General features: G+C 37.9%; 1 protein-coding gene across 1 annotated transcript; it reads right to left on the bottom strand.

Annotated features, from left to right (window-relative positions):
• Window positions 1-2021: 2021 nt before the first annotated feature.
• Window positions 2022-16815, bottom strand: TMA16 (translation machinery associated 16 homolog). Its single transcript, XM_072334322.1, has 7 exons — window positions 16731-16815; window positions 16058-16170; window positions 11391-11428; window positions 10578-10662; window positions 9979-10127; window positions 3965-4007; window positions 2022-2254 (listed from the first exon to the last, which is right to left on the bottom strand). Exons 1-7 carry the CDS (start codon window positions 16731-16733, stop codon window positions 2113-2115), a joined length of 573 nt encoding a protein of 190 aa, XP_072190423.1. The 5' UTR covers window positions 16734-16815; the 3' UTR covers window positions 2022-2112.
• Between the last annotated feature and the right edge of the window lie 7175 nt (window positions 16816-23990).

The raw sequence follows: 23990 nt of genomic DNA on the forward strand, positions 1-23990 counted from the left end.
GGGAAGATTCCTGAAGTGGCGAACTTCGTTTCTCCTGAGAAAATTAAAGAAATCCTTTTTTATTACTCTTTTACACCTGCTTGGCTTTTTTTTTTCCCCAAGCTGGAGTCCAACATTTTTGGATTCCAGATTCTGTCTTTATATTATCTGACAGTGTCAGTACAGTGATGCATATAGAAGTGCTACCCCAATGAAGTAAAATCTAAAACCAAAACAATTGTGTGTGATGTAATTCTCAAGTATATTTCTTGGACTATCTAAGAGCGCCATAGAAAATGGTTTGTATGTATTGCCTTTGTTGCCTTGTTGGCTTGTAGCATCCTATTGCACATACTGACATTCTACAAAGGATCCGCATGTGCTTTGGTAGAGGGAAAAAAAGTGAAGATACTGTAACAAGCGAGGCTAACTGCTTAACTACAGGCTTGTTTTTCCACACCAGAAATGTTTGTAGTCTCATCCCTTTAGAAATTTCATTGTAGAGCAGACTGAAAAGCCACAGTGAACAGCTCCATTAATTCAGTCCAATGTGTTTCTAACACTGAAGAGCTGTCAATTAATTCACTGCAAGAAGCCATCCCTGAGAAGGGTATTCTTTTCTCTTTCATTTCTTGAATCAACAGCCAATGGCTATTTGCTTAGTGCATGTGAACCAAAATCCAATTACTACTGGAACCAAAGCCAGCTAGTTCTTTCCAGCCAAGACCATCAATATGATCGGCTCTAGAATCAGAACACAACAGCTCTGCTGCTACTGAAAATATGTGAATATAATTCATCCAGGTCCTCCGAGAAATCTTGGCTCCCCGAGGCTGTCAGGAATAAATGAGTACCTAAGGAAGTATGCTGCAAATTGCAGTGTAACTAATTTAAAAGCACATTTCCTTTGGGAAAAAAAAAAAAAAAAAAGCAGCAAAAAACAAAGTTTTTTGCGATACGAATTGGCTTCTATGTTAGAGCACTACTTTTTGTATGACTTTGTTTATGTTTCATTTGAGCCCTGACGTTTAAAAAAATTGGAGTTTTAACAATTACAGCTTTGCAGGTCACAGTTAAGAAACAGAGAAGTGGTGAAGCTGTATCTGACCTAATTAAGAAAGAAAGAAGTCTTCCATCAAAATAACCCAACTGTAATAAGCATTATAACCAAGGAGTTTAACATTAGAATGTATAAACCTTACAAGTAAACAGCATTTCAAGGTATTCCCTACAGCAAATGCATAAGAACAAAGAACTTACAGGAATATTTCTCAGTCCAGCTGTTAGCAGCAACTGCTTTCTTTTTTAAGAAACAGAATAAGAATGCAGAACTCCTGAGAATATTCGTCCTGTTTTCAACCTAAGAGAAGAAACTCTACCCTATTATAACTCTTAATAGGCGACTTTAAAAGCACAGGCATGGGAGTATTATGAAACTGATAGGAAAGATTCAACTACCTCATCTGTGTAACATGAGGCAAGGCTCTCTCTTGTTCCCCTTCTCCAGGCTTCTCAGCGCAAACATTCCAAGTGCAGAAATTTAATATATAAACAAAAAGGTTTTTTGTTTTTGTTTTATCTTTCTCTGCTTTCTCACAGCTACGTTAAAATATTGCACCACCTAAAGGCACCACAGCCACTTCCAGGAGAGATATATAAAAGCTGTCACCAGCTGGGCCTGCTGCTCAACAGGGTACCTGCTTAATGATGTACTAAATGATGAATATATTCTTGCAACTACCAGGAAAAGGCAAGGATCTCCCACTGCAAAGTACTTCCAACAGGATTCTGCATCCTGATTGCTCAGTGAGCACAGAAGATGCACTGAAATGGTTAGAATGCCAAGACATAAACAATTTGTTTGCTATCCTAGAGACCTGCATTCTGAAGAGCAGGTACAGAATGAGGTATAAGGACGCAAAATACTGAATCTGATTTATATTCAAAAGCTGTAACCCAATAATACGTTGGCTGAACATTCACTCTCGAGCATAGTTGCACAGCAAGCTTATAAAAAATGCAATTAACAAAGCCTTTCCAAATATAATTAGAAACACTAGCTTTATTCTTCAATCTGAGACAACTGAAATAAGTTTCATACAATTCCCTTCAGTTGTTCCAGCTCTTGAATCTTCATGATGCCACGTCTTCTGTTTTATTCAGTTCTTTTTCAGCTTCCGTATCTGACGCCTCAGAGTCAATGCAAACAGCATCCCTATATGACAGCTTTCTCATTTTGATGTTTGGCAGCTTCTTCAGATCACCATCCCACTCCCTTAAAAGAAAAACAAAAACAGTCATGAAAAACAACCAGCAATAGAAATAGCAGGAAAGAGTAGCAGAATTAGTTAACCTTTTTTCAGAAGTGAGGCTGCTCTCAAGTGAGGCTGCTTTTCTACATTATACTATCACTCCAACTGCAGTATGAACATGTTTACCTCATCTTGTACACTGCAGCAGCTGTGACTTGTTTGTGAAGAATGAAGCACTTTCAGATTTAACATTCTGGACAAAGAATCAGAAATCATGGCCTGTTTCTCTCCTCAGTTACTTTAGGCCAACTGTTTTTAGGTTTAACATATTAAACCCCTGGTCTTTTAAGTAATGGAAGAGCAGCTTGGAGAAGTTTACTTCATCTGGATGCTTAATTTGCAAAGCTAATATCACAGGTACTTGAAATGCTTCATTATGATTTATGATTGTTAATATTTTGTTTGAATTTAGGCAATCTGATCCAAGGCATCCCTGCCTGTGGCAGTTGGGGTTTAAGGTCCCTTCCACCCCAAACCACTCTATGATTCTGTGACTGACTTCATGGAGACACAAAATGTTAGTACTCATTAATTCACACAGGAAGTATATTACTTCAGAAGGCTGCATAAAAGAGGAAGGGGGTCATTTAAATATCACAAGACAAATCCTGTATTCGATTAATAGAATGCCTGCTTTTTCTGAAGGGCAAAGAGAGTATTTGCCAATTATGATACAGACATCTTGGTTTTGTTCTAGCAAGGTAAGAAAACAACATTTACATCAGATATCCCAGTAAGGTAAGTCAGCTGTGTATGAATAAACAGAACAGCCAGAGGTCTTATCTTTAAGATCTCTGGCATTATTCTTATATTCTCCAACTGTGACTTCCAGCTACACACCATTTCCAAGAGATGGCCATATGTAATTCCTTCCAACATAAGCATTGGTAAGTCGTTTTTATTATTATTATTATATTTTTATCTTCCATTGAAGTATCTCATTCAGTAGAGCTGCCAGCAGGAGCATTCATTCAATCCATTAACAAGGTGTGTTGGCTTGCTGGTCCAGAGATACTGGCAGCAAGTTCTACAGATTCCAGAGCATCACCTGGTATGGCATCAATGCTCTTATGATTTTCAACTAGTATATGTGAACAAACACTGCTGCAGATTGTAGTGCACCTGCATCTCATTGAAACCAAGGCTAAGATTTTTTTGCTGCTTTGGTTACTTAACGGTACGTTTAATAAATAACTTAGATTAGTGTGCTATATGACTACAATTACCATCTGAAATCTCATTTCAGGTAAGAAAACAGTATTAACAGTATTACACTGTATTTTCATTTATCAGTAAATCTAGGTCTTGATCTTTAAAAACTAAGAGTGAGTGTTAATTCTTTTAGTGTAGATCAGTGCAAACAGCTTAGGTGGACAAAAAACATTCTCTGAGAATAGCCAAGAAGAGATACTTAAGTTACAGATACAAAACTCTTAACTGTTGAAACTTTCTAACCCCTCCAATGTCTTACTGATTAGCCGTCACTAATACTTAGCCTGTAACAGCTAAGAACTGCAGAATTAGCAACGTCACACCTCGTCTAGTTTTGCAAATGACGAATTCTTTAGCAGTCTCCATACATTATTTCTTAAGAAAAACGACATACAATGGGTCAAATTCAAACACTGTGTTTTGCACAAACAGGTTTAGTAGTGAGATTACAAAAAACTTACCTGAAAAATTTAAGGTGCTTGCTGTTCACAATGTCTGGGATTTCTAAAGGGAGTGAAATTGAATTCTATTAGACGTGCTAAATTATTCAAGTGAGTCTCATTCTCAAGAAAAGTGAGCTAAGGGCTGGCCGTAGTCTTTCAGAGGATGAGAATAAGGAGTCATACTAGAAAGCTCCAAGAGAAATACATAAAGCTCCAAGAGAAATACATAAATAGGAAGACCTCTCATCAGCAGTGAAATTATACTAATGAACTACTCCAGAATTCAAATGCAGCAATCACTGAGAATTCGATCCTAACATATTATAAGAAGAGGGTGCTTCATCTTCTCTTAAGTCACATATCTGAGAAACAGTGCAAAAGTAAGCATTTAAAGTTTGCATTTAAGAAAAGGCCAACGAATAAACCAGAAAGATAATTAAGTTATTATTTGTTCTTAAAGAATTTCCAGCATCCTCAACCAAAATCAAGCTGTGAGTAGTTTTTAACATTCATTCACATAATAAAAAGATAATTCTGCTCAGCAGAACTGACTATGAAAACAGTAAGAAAACTTACTTCCAAAAGCAGCCTAAATACACAAGGACCACTACTAATTAGGCAGTACTAAGGCTTCCGTATGTATTTTGAAACATCAATAGAAAAACAATTTCAAAGCACTTAAGTCATCGCTGTAAGCAAGACAGATCAGTAATGGAGTTAGGAAAGTACCAGCAGTCTGAGGGAGCAAACCTAACAAGCGCTTCAATGTGCTTCTCAATATTTACCATACAGAAAACTATTTGTATGTGTATATAAACAATCAGAAGAGTACAGTAACTTTTCAGGTGCTTGAATAGAACACGTTATTGGATTTTTGAATATAGCACTACTTCCTTCCACCTGCAATGGGACAGTCTGAAAGCAAAGAACGGCTGCTGTTAGACGTGCTCCAAAAACCACTCTTGCTATTGGGAAGCTTCTTGTTGCCAAAATGACTGTCTTCACTACATGCAATGTAATATTTATAAAGAATGTTGACACCCATCCCTTCTCATGAACCAGTGTTCCTCTAAGTAAAATAGAAATGTACACTGATAGTTTTTTAGGCAGAGCATTTTCAAAAAGACAAAGTATTTTCCCAAACCAAATCTGAGAGAAATATACTGACTGCAAATCTTTATTACCTTTGGTAGTAAAAAAGAAAGAAGGCAAAAAGCACAGTTCCTTATGGCACAGATTTTTACTTTTTTTTTTTTTTTTTCTCTTTTTTTGCTCCCTGGGAATCTATCATGTTCCTACCAGATGCGTTGCTTGTAACTCATGTAGAATTTTACCTAGAAGGCCTACACTGCTTTGCTTTGATTCAGTGCCATTCTCTTCTCAGCCAAGCCCAGAATATTTCATACGGCCTGTGCTTAATATCATCATCACTAACTTAAAGACAATTAGAAGTCTTGAATCTTTTTTTAAATGTAAAATAAATCACATAGTTAAAATAGACTGTATTTTATACTGTAGATTTCACAGCGTGCAAGAAGAAAGGCTGCTTGCTACCTCTGAAACGTTTAATCCACTTTACTATTTTCGCCCTTAAAAAAAAAACATTTTAGGTACATCTTGCACTGTCCTTGAGCAAGCCCTGAACATACAGTTATACCTTTGTTCATCTATCAGTGTTCTTGGGTCTTACAAAAATAAATCGGATGATGCTATCAATGCAGGACTATGGATAGTTTTGCTACAGAATGTAAAATGATGATACTTACCACTTATCTTTGTAGCCAGACAGTCTTTGCAATTCAGAATAATATCTTTTCCCTTTACATTGGGTTACAAAGTTAGCCGATGACTAATAATGTATGCAACAAATCTTGATACCAATGACTTTGACTTTTGCAGAATGCTTCTTGGTAAACAGGAGTGGCGATAGCAATCACAGCTGAGTATGGCAAAGCAAAGAAGCATATACCTGATTCCTTTGGTTTTTACTCTCATTTCTGACCTTAATTTGCTTTAAAAACATTAAGTCACCAGAGTTTACTGAGATAAAAATGGGGGAAAAAAAATGGCAGATGGAGAAACAGAGCATAAAAGCTAACAGAAAAGAAATGAAGGAAGTATTTCAGGGAACAGATATCATCTGGCATTTCTAACATTAAGTATTCGGCAACTTATTTGCAGCTATGAAACGGCAGTAAAAAATGTATTTTTTTTCCACTTTTCTGACACTCTCAGCTACTTTGTTTTACTGATTTTCTTCAGAGGAAGAACAAACTGTGCTAGCTCTCAAGTTTTATCATGAAGATGGGAGTCCTTAACACCATTTTGTGACAAGGAACTGAGCTTAATTTGTAACAGAACTTTTGAGAAATACTGGTAAGTCATCCCCTTTGTAACTGATTGGATGAAGAAACACCAGAACAGATTACTTCTAGTTCCTATGAGCACCAGGAGTCAACAGCTCCCAGCTGTGGGTCTGAACAATCCTGCCTCTGTGCACATGCTTGAACTGGAGACTTTCTAAATCATAACAAGAGAAAAAGCAGGCAGAGGATGCAATCCCAGTGTCAGAGTGCCATCTCACAGCGCTACTTTTTACTAAGTGGAATCATGTTGTGTGACAGTCTCCTGAAATATTTCATTTCCTTCCAGAAGTACATTGTTCATAAAAACATCATCCTTTTTCACAGCGCTATTCTCTCTCCAAAAATGAAGAACTGCACAGGAGACTTACCTAAATCTCAGAAGAACTGAAATGTCACTGTCCTTGACAGAGAATATAAGCAGCATATGTATAATAATCTTTAGAACTATCATACAGAGAAACCATGAAGTCAGGTCAAAAGATGATCTTGCAGTCTGAGATTAAAAAGGGAAAAAGATGCCAGAAACTGTAGATGCTCTTTAAATGATGAACCATTCAGTTACAGAACTGTGTTGGTATGCTTTCCCCTCAGCTTCCTCCTTTGGCTTGGCCTCTCAAAGGGAAAACTGTGAGGAAGAGGAGTGATGTAATAGTAGATTGTAGGTATGAGTTTCCCCTTAAGAAGCAATACTTCTTGAGGTTACAGCTACTGTGGAGACCCCTTATACCTCTGTATCAAAACATCTTGCTGATACAGACCCATAGTGATTAATAGTTTGTTTTAAACTGTTAGGTTTGCTAAGGTTATATTAGACTGACTGTGCACATATGATCTCTTATACATAAAACACCGATTAAGTCTGGGATTGATTCTAGCTGCACCGAGGCTTGTTTCTATCATTGAAGGAGTTTAGAAAGTAAGGGAGTCTACTGCAAACTTCACTGCACTGAACTTCATCTTCTATACAATAAATAATCAAGTGTATCTAATCTTCTCAAATCTTCTTAAGAAGCTGACTTATTTATAGTTAAGTTTTGTTAAATTACTGTATTAGATTTATATACAAGTATATCCCTGCTTCTCTTTGAGTGAAATGTGTAGTATAATTTCTGTCTATGATAATGGTTGTTACAGGGAACAGCTATCAGTGTTGTAGGTACACTAGCAGATATATGGGAGTGATACAACTTTCATTTAAATTAAAATCAGTTTCCTTATATCCTGAAGTTTCAAGAACAGACTAAAAAAAGTGGCACATTAAGCCTTAAAGGCTGCTCTCCCCCAGGACTACTATGTTATTGTAAGAACATGCCAGTGAAATAGAAACAGATAATCAAAAATGTACAATCTTCAGATGAAATAATTATGATGCTTTCCAACAGAAAGTGCACTAATGCTGAGTTCCAAGCACAGGTCACATCATGATTTAGGATTCCCTTTCAGTAGCTTTCCTACGAACACATAAGACCAGGTTTGACACAAATGATGATACATAAGGAGGAAAACAGCAGTAAAACTGATTTAGATATATCTAAGGAATAAAGGAGTGATAAGGAACTGCTAACAGAACTGAACCAAACATTCCTTGTGTAAATACCCCTTTTTTTTCCCCTCACTAAGATTTACTGTGCTTTTGGATATCTATCAATCAATTTTGTAAGCAGCCAGTAAGAAGTAATGATTTCTCCATTTACATGTATCTGATATGTACATCAATTTCTACAACCATTTCTTCAATATAAACAATTCACATCATGTTGCTTGTTCATAGGAAAATGTGCATCTACAAGAACTGAGTTCAGGAATGGGTATAAAAACTCAACAAATACTGTTATAAAAGCTCCTCACGTTACAGCTTTCAGTGACAATAATTACGTAGAAGCATAAAAGCAGCTTCCAGCTGATTCCCATTTATCCCCAATCTGTAATTACAGTATTTAGCAGCACTATTTTCTGTGAATGAATTCTGCCCTAGACAGAGCAAAACCTGCAGCAGCTGTTATAACAAATAATGAATGATTTGAGAGCATATTTAATATATGAAGTTGCACTGTGGTCTCTGAATGCTTTACTTACTAATACTATAATAACCTCCAATTTTGCTTACAATATTTCTGGATTCTTCTTCGTTTTTATATTGTGCTTGTGCATTTGATGTTTTTCTATCTAGTCTTACTTGTTTTGTCAGCTTTCCACAAGGCAACAAAGGAAAAATGGAACATCTGAATTGTTTGATAACATTCATAGCATCTATTTTCCTACGGCTTTTTCTAAGTAAACAGTATGGTCTTCCATTTGGCATGAGGTCATACAGATATTCCTGAATTCCTTTCTGATGGCAAAATGTAAATGTACTACATAACACTTCTAGTATTTTGAGACACATTCATTTACTTTATTGGTAAAATAAAATAAAGTGGAAAGGGAAACATGATACACAATCCAAACTCTGCTGTCCTTTCTATCTAAGCAATTTTGATTAGTCACTTACTTTCACTAGCTGGACTGACTGACTTTGCATAATACTTTAGCATTAATGCAAAGTTCACCACTTGCCTCTAACAGGAAACTGGCTGCCCGTGACCTGGACAGGTATACCCTTCTTTGGGTAAGGAACTGGCTAGAGGGCTGTGCCCAACAACAGATTGTGGTAAGAGGAGTTAAGTCCAGCTGGTGAACCCCTGAGGTTGGTACTGGGACCCATCTTGTTTAATATCTTTATTGATGAGCTAGATTAGAGGAGATTGAGTGTACCCTCAGTACGTTTGCAGAGGGTGGTGGTGTTGATCTGCCTGAGGGTAGGGAGGTCCTTCAGAGGGATCTAGAGAAGCTGGATTGCTGGGCTGAGGTGAATAGGATGAGGTACAACAAGGCCAAGTGCCGAGTCCTGGCCCCATGCAGTGGTATAGACTTGGGGCCGAGTGGCTTGATGACTGTGTAGAGGAAAGAGACCTGGGTGTGTTGGTTGATGCTTGGCTGAACATGAGCCAGCAGTGTGCCCAGGTGGCCAAAGAAGGCCGATGGCATCCTGGCCTGCATTAGAAGCAGTGTGGCCAGCAGGAGCAGGGAGATAATCATCCCCCTGTACTCAGCTCTGGTGAGGCCTCACCTCAAGTACTGTGTTCAGTTTTGGGCCCCTCACTACATGAAAGACACGGAAGAGAAGAGGCTCAGGGGAGACCTAATTGCACTCTACAACTTCCTGAAGGGAGGCTGTGTTGAAAAGGGGTTTGGCCTCTTCTCCCAGGCAACAAACAGGACCTGAGGAAATGGCCACAAGTTGCACCAGAAAAGGTTTAGATTAGACATAAGGAAAAACTTTTTCTCTCAGAGAGTGGTCAGGCACTGGAATGGCTGCCCAAGGAGGCGGTGGAGTTGCCATCCCTGGTTGTGTTCAAGAGGCATCTGCATGAGGAGCTATGAGATATGGTTTAGTGGCTTTTGGTAGCAATGGTAATGGGAGGATGGTTGGACTAGACAATCTTGTAGGTCCTTTCCAACCCTGTGATTCTATGATTCTCTGTAAGGTATGCCATAAATACGTAGCAGTTAGTTAACTCCTTTGAGGAGTGAAAAATGTAATACTTACAAATGTTACTTCCATTTTGGCCCTGTAAGTTGGAAGAGAGGCACAACCACAGGATTATTACTAATGCTTTTACATACCTATCCCATAGCCTTCATAGAGCTGTCTTTCACGTTCCATGGTCTGCCTGATGATGGCTTCCCTTGATCCATGCTGTCTTCCCTGTCTACCTCTAATATTGTTTCGTAATTCAATCTGCTCCAACTCAGCACTGAATCGTTCCATATATCTGAAAGAAATACAATTCGTTTATGCTAAATGCAACTGTGAAATTTTTGCAAAACAATTACTCTGACAATGTAAGAAGATATTTCACCAATCATATTTTCAAAATGAGTCAGATATCGTTCGAATCTAATAAAAATAAATTTAGTCTACAAAGTAGAGGTTCCATTTAGAACAGCATTTGAATCATCTGCTGCTTTCAGAAAGGTGTTGTGTTTTTCTTTTATTTAATTTGCTTTTGTGTTCAAACAGTTTGAATGAAACTTTCACATCTGCTCTGCAAAACCACTAAGTTTTAATTGCTGAATCTTCAATTTTAACAAAATTAACGACTTGGTATAATTCACAGGCTTACATACCAAAGAAATCCTGAGCCACTATAGAGATCTTATTTAGGAACATTATTTTTAAAGGCAAATCAAGCTCTTCAGCTCTCTTTTAAACCCAGACTTACTCTTCAATTAGTTCACAAGCGTCCTTCTTTGTGTAGTCAGTTTTATTGGGGTCAAGGTGACTCTGGAACCATTGCAGTTTTTCTCCTACAAGAATGAAGTTAATGTTGATTACATCATTATGGTAGCACCAGGAAAGATTAAAGTTCTTCAGAGTTACTGAAATAAACCTGAATGGCATCATAAAGATCTGGCTGGGTATGAAGGCATTTATAACAGAAATGTTATCTTCCTTAGGGAAAAGAGTTTTGATGCTTTAATGTAAAATACTGGAAATGTGAGTCTAAAATATCATTGGCTTAATTACTTAAGATTGCAAGTAGGGAAAACAAAGAAAAAGAAATCACAACAAACAATGTCTGAACAAGAGTTCCAGTTACCACAATTTTTAAACAGACTGAATTAAAAAGTACTGCATATTGTGTCTTGAAGTCTTCTATTTACTTCAGAGCACAGAATGTCTGTTTATCTATAGCCTTCTTTACCAAACATTTATGAAAAGCATGGAGACAATTGCAATAAATATACAGATTCAAAAGCAGATGGTTGGTTTACATTGACACATTATAAACAAGCTTAATCTTTATGTAATCTTTCTGTAAAGCCCAATCTGTGGTCAAAAACTGAATTTCAGCTCCTCTATGTACTACATCAGAGAAAGTGGTGGGTACTTCAGCAAATCTACAACATCTATCCTACAATTATAGAGTCAGATTATAGAGAAAGACACTCCAATTGGAACAGCTATAAAGTTAGTAACAAAATTATATCATAGAAAGTCGTGTAATGTATTTGGTAATAACGTTTCTGCTCACCAATAATACTCAAACGTAAAGCTTTCTCAGTCTTCAACCTAACAGAGCAAAAGAAACATGTTAGCCAGGAAAGAGTACAGTGCAAATAGTTATCTTCATTTTCCTTCTTAAAAAAGTAAAAATTACTTAGATGAAAGTCAAGGTAAAATTACAAACAGAAATATCTGCCAAATGTAGAACAACAAAACATCATACTACTATTTAATAAACTACTAAATAATTAAAGCTAGTGCTTAGTGAACAGTAAATATTTATGTGAGAAGTTAATGTGGTAAGAAAACAAAACTAAGAGTTCATTTTTGAAAATAGAAACTATGAAGAAAATTAATCTGAAAGTATTTTTCACTCCACCTCAGTCTGTGGTAGGATAATGAAGCCTTCTGCATTGTGTAGGATGTGTTTACACAATTCAGCTTAGGATCAGTTCCTGTCCCACTAAGAAGTTCTGAGGGACAACAAGTTTTCTAACAGGCCTTATGCATTTAGTCCTGGAGCTCTCAAACTCATTTTGCAGCAAGGAATGTTGTTGGATTTCACCTTACTTCCAAAAAGGAATGGAATAGACAGCTGGGATAAGTATAAAATTTGCTGCTGGAAAAAATATATTTGCATGTTCATCGTCTATATTCAAGGACTTGTTATATTATTAAGACTTTTTCTGTTATTTAATAAGAAAATCTCTCCTGAATAAAATAATAAGGGATGTATTTTGAAAGGCCAGCTATCAAAGTTCAAGACAGTTCAAAGCTATGTGCTTCTGTACTAAATTCTTCGCACTCTGTAGAATCTAATGAGCATTTCACAGTTAACTGAAGTAACTTAGTGGGCAAAAATATCTCATCCATTAAAAAAAATACTCAGATCAAAAGAGAAAGTCCTGCTTCCAAGAAACAAAAATACTTAGATCACTTGGCCATTAACCTACATTATTAAAATAAAGATTAGCTTTTTCAAGTAGTATTTTATTCTCTGAGGAGTTCCTGAAAGCCACATACAAACCAGCGCGCATCCAAGTTGCTAAGATTTTCACTAACACATTAATGGGAAGCTGCTTTTTTTTCTCAACTGTTACAGATGCCACAGCATCTAGGATAAGAATTTTTAATGTCAAAAAACTACAGGAGACGAACAAGCAGGATGAGTGCTATCGTACCTGCAAAAAGCTGGCTGGCTAATGAAATTTAATGTTTAAGCAGAAATGACATCAGGGTTAAAGTACAGATCTGAATGAGGCTTTGTAAAAACAAAGGAAAAAGGATTAAGATTAGAAGTGAGCTGTAACATTCTGCTGTAGGAGATTTCTTCAAGATAATTATGGTTGATATCCCACAGAGGGCTTACAGCACACAGCATGGAGTTTTGACAGGTCACAGTTTGCATGGAAAGGATTTGTATTTTCATGCAGTAGAGTTGCACACCAGCAGTCCCAGCTGTGATTATGGCATGGCAACAAAGCGAGCCAAGCACATCTGCAATGAGTTGCCATGGAGAAAACTACAATGCCATCAAGAAAAGCTCTCTCATTCAAATCATAAATAACACCATCTATTTATGGTTTACAACGCTAAAAGCCATCGTTTGGACCTGCAATGGTCGATGGATCACTTATTTGTCTAGGCAATTATGTACATAATCAGGCTTATTTTCTGGCAGAAAAGCCTTCTTTATTAAGGACTACACAACTTATCTCAGTATGAGAAATACGAGAGGATATGATCAGTTACTGCCTCACTGTACTTTTCCTAAGAGCATTACCTCAACACCTGCTAGAAAAAAACAGCATTTGAAGGGAAGCTAATCAAATAAGGCAAGGCAAAGACAGTTCCTCTCATCTCCTTCCACACAATGAGTAGCATCTTTTACTCAAGGGGAAGAGAGGATAAGGGCAGGAATTCAATCTTGCAGCAAGCTCTTGACTCCGAATGAAAGAAAAAAAGTAAATGATACGTTTAGACATTGATTATGGAAAAGTATGATGAAAGGTCTTCTTGAGGTTTAGTAGATATTGTGTGAAGAGCAACACAGGGAAGAAAAAAGTGTGATTCAAGTGGACAAGTTGGCTGAAGACTGCAGTCAATTTTCTAAAACCAATTGGTCTGTCACACCTTATTACGATAAGGGCTGGTCTTTTGTAGGACAGATAAAGTTTCAGGACAAGCTTATTATTTCCTTCATACTTCACTGTGCATGCTTGCATTGAAGACTATTTGGATGACAGAGGCTATCAAAGACTTCTGTAACTTACAGAATTTCTCCTTCCTTCTCCCCCAGTGTCACACGGTAATATTGAAATTCCATGAACAGATAACAAAGGGTAATTCATTTGTTTGGGCACAGAATTTATAGACAGAACACTCTGCTATAACAATAAGCTTTGGATGGCCCATGTTGACACACTACTTCTGGCAGAATAGTTTCTGTATGAGAAACAAAGGGTTATATCGATTACCATCAGATTAAAGAACTTGCACCTGAAACAGTAAGAAAGCTTGGAAAAGGAAAGGCAGAAATCAAACAGAGCCTAAGACAGCAATCTACATCCTCTAATCTTGAACTGTTGAGCACGTCTGCTTATTAAAAAATAAAAATGAAAAAAAGCTTTTAACATTCAAAACAAAGAGAGCTTAAGGGCGAAGAAAGCTCTCTACATTGTCTAATCTTAAAGTGAGACATTCTCTGAAGACACTAGGCTTCCCTGATCCTTAACAGAATTAAGGAAGAAGCAGCTGCTCTTTCACTGACTTGCTTGAAACACCCTTAATTAGCCTGCTGGGCAGCCAGTACTTAATGGTTTTCCATAAAGTGGTGCTTTTTCCTCAGGTTAACCCATTACACATATCAAAAGGGGTCTGTTTGTTTCACTTGGAAAAATACTGCTGCTATGACCAGCTCCTTTTACTGCACTTCAAAAGAACAGAAAGGCTAACTGTACTGTTATAAATCCTTTTATAAATAACTTTATTTCCTTTATGTAAAATTCCTTGTTAAAAAGCAATTCTGTTTACAAAGTTAACTTTTTCATGATGAAAAGTAACTAAATGGTAAATCAAATGGGAGAATGCCAATTCCAGTAGGAGGTGGATTGTTTATTATTATTATTTTTTGCTTTTTTCTGTACTAAGCAAACAAAAAAAGCACTTAAGAATTTGTCAGTATGGGTGTCTACATCAGAATAATCCTACCCACATAAACAAATCAGAAAGTGTGCCACATCACAATGAATAATCATAACATCCTTTACACACTGAGTGCTTTGTGTACGTTTTTGCTTTTAGCAAAGAAGCAGATGTAAGCAATGAAAATCAAATATGATTTGGTTACCTTTCGTGATTAAGCTCTCTAAGTGGCAGTTAAGAGCCAAGAAGAGGTAATCTAAGGGACGATGTAGTCAATTTAGCACTTAAGAAAACATTTATGATCACTAATAGCACTCATTTGAAACCAGTAGTCAGACAGCACGGACAGTATAAAGCAGCACAGGAGACTTCTTGCATGCTAAAAAAACTGAAGGAATTTCTGCATGTGTTGCTTGTAAACTCTCGCAGCAGCACAGTTGTGCTTGTAGGCCTTTCCAGGTACAAAAAGGTGCAGATTTGCTCTATGTAAGGCTGTACACCCATCCCCAACCATAAAGGTTGCACAGACTCTGAGGAACATTTTAACTGTACCAGGAGCTCCCAGTGCAACATCTTCAGACATATCAGTATTTTGGTTCAGCGTTCATGGTCCTTCCATATTATACCTTGACAGAAAATGCCTGAAGTTCACTTTAAGAGCTTTCTACACAATCACAGCATATCACTATTCAAGGAGCTGGTCTATGCATTAGAGAGGGCAAGCTGAGACAGAATGGAAATGGAGTGCTGTATAGCTATCTCTTCCTTCTGCAGAAGGGGAATTGAAAGCTAAAAGAAAACTGAACTTGCCATGAAACAGCAAGACATCATCCAAAAGGAGTCAAATATTAGGCTCACTTAGAAAGCTCCTGTTGAGTGGGGCAGATACCAGTGAGGTTGTTTTCAATGAACTCAGCACAAGAAGTTAGGCTCAAGTAAAACTTGGAGTAAAGTCAAGCCAGGTGACTAAGCTTCATTTGATGTCACTAACACAATGCCATTCGGACTATAGGAAGCAAAATACTTACTTGCAATGCAAAAACCTTGCTTAAAATCCAAAAATGAAGTAGTTGAACTACATACTTCATGATTTTGTGTATGTAATTTTATGGGAAATTGGTAATCACAGCCTGAACCTCTGATTAATCAGCTGAGGCAAGTGTCAGGTCAGCTGTGGGAGCACAGGTGAGAGTAATTTAGCTGTGCTCCCAGAAGGGAAAGCTCAACTCCACCACCTCTAGACCTCATTTAAGGGCTGACCACCACTAAGGCAGCAACTCTTGGAGATTATTCCCTGCTGGAGATTGCCTCAGCATTTCCCAGTGAAGGCATCCATATTGGTGAGTTTTTCCCTATAAATAACCTTTTGAATATCTGTTACCATCTTTGTATTATTCCACCTTACAGTAATTATGTCTTTTCACATGGCCTAGCACTGCTATGCAGATCTTTAAAAAGAAAAGCTTTATTATACCAGTCTCTTTTCACCAACACTCCCAGCCAAAACACACACTGTCCTTCAGCATGTATGTAAAGTTACCCAGTACTTACTTCTCTTTCTTATCCTTTTTGTGTGCTTCTCTAGCAAGCTGTGCAGCTTTCCTGCTGTAAGGATGGACAGCTTTTTTCTCTTGCTTCCCTCCTTTGATTTTTCTCAATTTTGGCTGAAAACAAATGAAAGATATTGTATGCTACTAAAACTATAGACCTGAAAGCTCATGCATGCATATCATCTATGTCCAGATGTGGAGTCCTCAGTAAGGAGAGAGGCAGAGCTGCTGGAGCACGTCCAGAGGAGGGCCACAGAAACGATCCCAGGGATGGAATGCTTCCTTGAAGACAGGCTGAGAGCTGGAGCTGTGCAGCCTGGAGAAGGCTGGCGAGGTAACCTGAGAGCGGCCTGTCAGTATCCAAAGGGGAGGGCTATGTGAAAGAACGGGACAATCTCTTCAGCAGGGCACAGGACAAAGGGAAGGAGTTTCAAACTAAGCGAGGGAGGATTTAGACTGGATATAAGGAAGAAGTTATTTACGCTAAGGGCGATACGAGCACAACACGAGCCCTCTGCGTGCTACCGGAAAGTCTTACACGATCGAGCCGCTACGGGCCTTTTACCCCCCGGTCCCGTGCTTAGATGCCGGCAGCCGGCGGTACCGCCTCCCGCAACGAGCTGTTCCCGGCTGGAAGGGCCGCTCGCACCCACACCCCGCACACCGCCACGCACCATTGCGAACGCCTTCTCTCTCTGCGGCCGCCGTCCGCGCGGTGCTCCTGCCAAAGAGCTCCGGGCGGGCGGCAGTGCAGCGAGCACGCGGTTCCGGGGCGGGTCGCCCCGCCGGGTGTTGGGTCTGGGAGTGTTTCAGACTGTCCAATTGTTGCACATAGCTGGAAAGTCCCTGAGGAATAAATCCTTATAACCATTAAAATGTGTCCTTACGTTGTGCACTTGCAACACAAATTAAGATCATAAAGAGAAGTTTAAGATATTCTCACTTTTTTTTATGTCTTCCATAGTGAATTGAGTTTTCTGCCTGCTAAACTTTATTGGATATTTTCTGATCCAGATCTATTCTGGATATTTTCGCTGTACATAAATTAGGAATGGAAATATAAGAGAGGAAATCTTGGGCAATTGAGAAAATAGTTAGTGAATTAACCCACACATTTCATATTTCTGTGGGAGACAGAAAAAATGTGAAATGATGGAAATCTCATTGTTTTGTGTACCAGAGAAGCCTGAGTAGGAGTAGATAATTATGTATATTTGGCTCTGTTGCTGGTTCCGAGTGATCTCTTTCTTTCCTGTTTCTTTCAGTCTCCTTCACTTCAGGTCCTTTACCTGCTGTAACTGAGGCTGACGTGTGAACATATTGTATAATATTTCAGTCGAGGTAACTCTGGCAATTCTGTTTTATCTGAGACTCATGGAAATAAGTGTCACTTCTAAGATCTTATGAGGCTCCCAGCAGCTCCTCTAGCATGCTTAAACACAATTTGGTTATTTATACTGATATTTTTTTCCTTCTTTTTTTTTCTGTTTTTGTTTGTTTAACCTATTTAGAAAGGCTTTCTCTTTGCTGCAATAAAGGAATGCCACAGCATTGTGCATAGCTAAAACATACATAGCTACTCATATACAACTCTGCTATTTTCAGTTTAAAATCACATAATTAAAACAAAAAAACAAACAACATTACATTACACCATATTACCATGAGAACTTGGCCTAGAATGTTTCTTTCTTATTAGTCACTTTACTTTTGAATTTCAAGCTGCAAGAGTTATGTTGGAATAGTCCAGGTAAATGTGTTCAGACGCCTCACTATATGCCTGCAGGTCCTTGTAAATAGCTTGACTGCTTTAGCTGAGTGCCTTGTTTTCCTCAGTAGACATATGATTTCCTTGTAAACATTATGCATTCTTAATTATTTGTCTGATTATCTCTGTAGTCTTTTAATGTGGGATCTTTTTTTCTCATCAAATATTTTTTTTCCTTGTTATTTTTTCCCCAATTTCATTAATGTCTGTTTAAAGGAATTAGCATTGTATAAGGAGGTAATGAAGAGTTTGGATTGTTTAAAGACTTTGGAGTCTGTAATAGGTACCATATCCAAACATATTTAAACTTTAAAAAAAAAAAAAATTCTTAGCCTACTTAGTGGAAAAAATACTTGTTTTGATGGTAGATCTCCCCTCAAGAAAGTGGGGTGGTTAGCTTTATCAGTCCTTAATAATATAAAACAACAAGTGCACTTCGTTCAGCAAACATTTTGTTGGACTCATTTTTGTGCATATGTTTAGCATCTAGAACATGCAGCTTTTGTAACACTGTGTAGAAGAAAATATAGATAGGATTTCCAAAGGATAGGATGTTATTTTGTGAATGGTACGACGTAAAATAGGAAATTGAGACTTATCTACTAGAGGAAGTGTGTTATACTTCAGATAAGATTGTAGTGATGGAATTACTCATCATGAAAAATTTCTAAATTTTACCCTGGTTAAATAGGTGTATAGAAATCTGAGTCTATGAATTAAATGCACTTCCCCTAGCTATTGTAGAAACTCCAGGGGTACAGACTGAATTATTATTGTGATCCAAACCATAACTGAATGCAATTAGTTTAAGAATTATCTCTGTGTATCATAACAGCTGTTGTTTAATGCACTTCCGTTGTATGAAACTAAAACTGCCTAAAGGCAAGACCTTTGTTGAGCTCTAGGTAGGTTAACTACACCAAGTGAAGTTAATGAAATTATGAGGAAACTTTGTATTCAGTGCTGTTCTAGATGGTATAATTGCTCTCCATAGAAGATCTTGAACACCATTTCATCTGAGCTCAAGATCAGTGCATCCCAAAGAGTAAGAAACTGGGGAAAGGTGGCAGGAAGCCTGTGTAGAAAGAAGGCAGACAACAAAATGTGGGGAAAGGGGCCTGTCCACTGGGGAAGAAGAAAGGAATGTTATCAAGGCTTGTAGGGATGCACTGAGGAAGGCTAAGACCCTCTTGGAATTAAACCTTGTGAAGGAGGTAAAGGATGATATGAAAGGTGTGTGTGTGGGTTGTTTTTGTTGTTGTTGTTGTATGTTTGTTTGTTTGTTGCTTGTTTGTTTTTAAGTATGCCAACAGTAAAAGGAAGACTAGAGAAAATGTGTGTCCCCTACTAAATAAGGTGAGTGCCCTGGTAACAGGGGATGCTGAGAAAGCAGAGATTCTGAATGCCTTCTTTGCTTCAGTCTTCAGTGCTAAGACTAGCCTTCAGCATAGGAAGTTCCGCACAAATGTGCGCAAGAACTTCTTTACAGTGAGGGTGACGGAGCACTGGAACAGGCTGCCCAGGGAGGTGGTGGAGTCTCCTTCTCTGGAGATATTCAAGACAAGCCTGGACGCCTACCTGTGCAACGTGTTGTAGGGAGCCTGCTTTGGCAGGGGGGTTGGACTCGATCTCTAGAGGTCCCTTCCAACCCCTACAATTCTGTGATCTGTGAGTAGCCTTACTGCTAGCAGTCACTTCCTGCTGTGCTGAAGTTGCAGGATGTGTATTTTCTGTCTAAATGGTCCATTAAGTTGCAAGCTTAGGCAAAATCCTTCACACCAATTAACTCATCTTCTGCATGAAAACACTAAGAACCTGAAAGTTCTCAGTTTGACTTTTCAGAGGCAAAAAGGCAAAACACTGCAACAGAGTCTCTATTCCTTAAAGCTTATCAGCCATATGCTGAGCTTTTATAAGCTGGCACTGCTGTGAAACTTTAATATGGTTTAGCGGTGCTTTTCTTTCTTTAGGGAAAACAGTATGCCAAGTTATAACTCCAGAGGATTCAGGTCTTTATTACTTGTAAGATAATTAAAACCAAGGAGAAGAAGCAACTAAAACTACAGTGACATTAACTGAAACAGCACAATAGGTTTGTATATATCTGGAAATATGGAAAGAAAAAAAAAAGGGGGATTTTTTTTTTTTTCAGCTGTAAAAGTGAATTCACAGAAATGAATGGTGCCTTCTGGGGTTATGTGAAATGTTACTAACAATTGCTGCATTGCGTATGTATATCTGGGTGAGATACAACTAGGTGCTACATAGCTGTTAAGGTAGCAACTGAATCTTGGGCAAGGATGATATACTTTTTCCATAGAAGCATCTCACTCTCTTCTGTACTTGTATCATTTAAGATCTTCTCAAGCGTGTCAACCTCTTGGCATTTAGACTGCAGAGTTCTATAGCATGGGTAATGAAGTGCTGCATTGTTGGAACATGTATGGAAATAGAGGAGTGGTGAAAATAGAGAGGGTTAAGTTCATCCTATTAGGAAATCATATCATGATTCCTTGCCTGTTTTAAGTTTGAAGAGTAGTGTGTGAACTAAACTCTACTTTGTAATTTGGCTTCAGAAAACACTTACTTACTTGAAAGCACATTGTGTACATGGTTCCTAATCCATCAAGAGTACTGAAAACCACAAATTTCCCTACTCTACTTACATTTTTTTTGATCACCTTTATTAAATAATAAACAAAATGGCAGCATATTTTTCCTGCATTGCAAACAAATGTAACCCTGACTTCCATAAAAATCTAAGTAGAACTATTATGCATCCAAATTGCCCAAGTTCAAGCTGTAGCACAATCTTGCTTGAAGTCTGTCAGCCTTTACATTCAACATTTTGTTGTCTTGTGTGTACAAACCACATACCTGTTTTGGAATGGACAGAGATCAGTGGCTGAGCTGTGCAGCAACTTTTCTCTCATCCTTCAGAAACCGCAAAGTACTGAATGGTGTTTGACACCAGTTTTTTGTTTGTCGTTTGCTGGTTTGTTTTGGCTTTCCTGAGATTGAATCAGACGTGGGAGCCTTAGGGTAAGTATTCACATAGCCAGCTAATGCTGTGTTCAGAATAAGACTTAGCTCCAGAAAAAGAGAAGAATTTATTGTGTGATCTACCTGAAAGGATCTTGTTTGTCTGAGTGTCTCCCAGACATGATATTTATCATGTAACATATCAACTGTACAAATATTGGTTTTTTTTAATTTTATTTTTCATTCTTATGTTATCAGCCAGAACTAGAGGCTTCATAGCACAGAGTTCTGTGCCTACTTTGGTACAAGAAGCAAGAAATATGCGATCTACTCAGTTTACACCAATTATTCAGTATTATAATGAACTGTGTGGGCAAATATAGATGCACGTCAATTAATTTGAATTTCTCACTCATCTTTTTCCTGATAGGTAAAGCCAGTCACTTGGTCTGCCTCTTCCTTTCTTTGTTATACAAGCAGGTATTACTCCTTAGAACCTTCTGTACTCAATTTCATTTTTATAAGCAGAGAAGCAGAACAGATAAATTGGTCAGACAGTAAGTTTGGTGCTGCAGAAAGAAGAGGTAGTAGTTCATCTCCTTCCGATTTTCTTTTAAATTTCCTATTCCTCCTTTCCCAGAGGAAATTGGAAGGATAACAACAAGACATGTGCAGTACTGCGGTCTCAATTAGTTTATAGAGAAACTGTGCCAGAACAGGGAGATGCAACTTTGTTGTATGGCACCGCATGGAATCTAAGAGCTAAATTAACCTGCCATTCTTGTCTCGAATGCTAATGATAAATAAATAAACAAAAATTACAACTGAAAAGAATTTGAGTGAGTTCAAAAGAACATTCCTTTGCTTACTTATGCTTCAGTGTTATGCCTGTCTGCATGCATTTAGAAGTTAATCTCCTTTCCTTTTGAGCTTTCCAGTTCATCTCAGCAATTTGTTGGTTTTTGAGTACTTTCTTCTGGCTAACTGCAATGAATGTCTTCATAAGGTAACTGCTGAAAGGAGGCATAATAAGGAGAGGAACACAGATCATGAATACATTTTTACATCCCTTCAGATGCTGGGCACTTTGCTTTGTGCATCATGGGAACACTTAGATGGATATTTTCCTGGCATGCTGCATAGAGCAGATTCTGTCAATGGAGAGAAGCTCTCACTTTTGGTCTTTCAAGCTAACACGTAATTTTCCCACATATTAAAATGCATTCCTGAAGGATGTTCACATGGTGACATCTCGCTGCATCTTTGGATACAATTTAGGGGTCAAGTTCTCTCCAGTGTTTTTATAAATTATCTAGATGTGGGTACTGAATGCATTCTAAGTTTTCAGACAAAACTTACTTAGAAGGAGCTGTGGGCTCCCTCAGTGGTAAACAGGACATTAATTATTATGGTAATGTGTTTGTCTCATAACTAATCAATACAGAAAGCACATGATTGAGTGTGGAGGTTGTTACTGCTTGTTGAGCACACATATACCAAATGACTTGTGGATTTAGTGGCTTTTCTGTAATGGCTTTTTTCAGAGGCACAGCATCCCATCAAAACCAGGCCTTCTCAGTGGTTTGCTCACAGGGTCATAGTGATTGCCAGATTTTTACAGGACAAAGTTTATATACACAAAGGAGAATATTTCCTAAATGACAGACATGAGGATTTCCTAGGAAGCAGAGTGGTGCCATCTCTCCCAGAAGGCAACCTGACTGCAAGAGATGGATGCAGACCCTATTCGGACCCCAGGCTAACTAATGCAGGACTTGAAAGACAAGTTGTAAGGGAAATGGTTGATCACAGCCTGAACCTCTGATAACCACCTGAGGCAAGCAATGAGTCAGCTGTGGGAGCACAGGTGAAGGTAATTCAGCTGTGCTCCCAGCCTCTCCCAGATCCCATATAAGGACTGACCACCACTAAGGTAGCATCTCTTTCTGGATATGGCCCTTTTGTGGAGTTCTTGCAGTGAGCTTTGACATCAGTGAGCACCTATCTTGAAGGCCTCAGAGTTGGTAAGTCTTTTTCCTTAGTTACTCTCAAGCTATATATTTACAACTATATTTGTACTATTCCAACTGTACATTATACTTATATTATTTCAACTGTATGATATTGTACTTGTATTATTTCCACTGTACACAAGTGTTTCATATCTGTTTGTTTGTTTTACTTATTTTTGGTGCAGGAGGAGGAACAGGAATGAAGTTCTTCGGCTATTGTTTTTCCTGAAAGTCCTATGGGGATAACTTGTCAGTACTTCCTGCTGGTAGTAAAATCAGCATAAAGGCTTTGCAGGTATTATAGGTCAAATAGAAATGTAAAATTATTTCCATTTCCATTATGTTTCACACAATTTTATACAGGCTTTATAATTGTCCATTAATATATTGGTTTTGCTCCTTTCACCAGCTGTTTAAGTTTAAAAGTGTAAAATATTATTTGTCAGGCAAGTAATTTCCTTTTCAGACTCTTCAGAGAAATTCTGCTCCTAAATGTGACAATTTCAGTCAGAAGAATTGGTTTCCTTTTATAAAAAGTCTAAAGAACAGTTTTATACTTGATGGGCATTTGCTACTTTCACTGTAAAATTGTTCATTCAGTTCATCTGCCACTTCAAATAACAACCCATTTATCACTAGCTAATGGGATTTATTGTTACAACAGCAGAACTTTAGAAGTACTACCTAAAAACGTGGCAAGAACATGTACTTTAAAAGCAACACTTCAGTGAATGCTATGAGCAGATTCTTTTCTTTAGGGATGCAATTTTCATGAACACATATCTGCAGATCTCAAGAAACTTTACAATTTAACAAAAGTGCCTTTTGGATTTGAAAGTCTAAAACTGTAAAATGAAGTAGATTTTTATACTGATGGTCAGTATATGTGGCAGTGTAAGAGAGATTACATACAACAATGCTGCCTAACATTCACAGAGGTATAAGAATGAGATAGTGAGCTGGGCCGCAATTAGTGCAACATCATGCTAGTGTGTGCAAGGGGAGCTGTATGGTTCCTCTGTATCCCCAAAGAATTATTGTCTCAATAGCTTTTTGAAGTAAAATGTGTTTTTGTGCCAAATACGTCTTGCCTTGGTTTGGTCATCTTTGTTTTATTGAGTCATTCAGTGATCTACACAGAATTTTTGACAACTGGATGTTTATATTCTAGT

Source organism: Excalfactoria chinensis, chromosome 4, assembly GCF_039878825.1.
Source record: "Excalfactoria chinensis isolate bCotChi1 chromosome 4, bCotChi1.hap2, whole genome shotgun sequence".
NCBI lineage: Eukaryota > Metazoa > Chordata > Aves > Galliformes > Phasianidae > Excalfactoria > Excalfactoria chinensis.

Bases quoted from the DNA above. Each gene is read 5' to 3' on its own strand.
- TMA16 (XM_072334322.1), bottom strand. The intron at 10,128-10,577 runs GTAAGTCTGGGT...TATTTCTTTCAG, and splicing joins GCTTGTGAACTAATTGAAGA to ATATATGGAACGATTCAGTG. The intron at 4,008-9,978 runs GTATGTAAAAGC...CACTCCCTTTAG, and splicing joins CTATGAAGGCTATGGGATAG to AAATCCCAGACATTGTGAAC.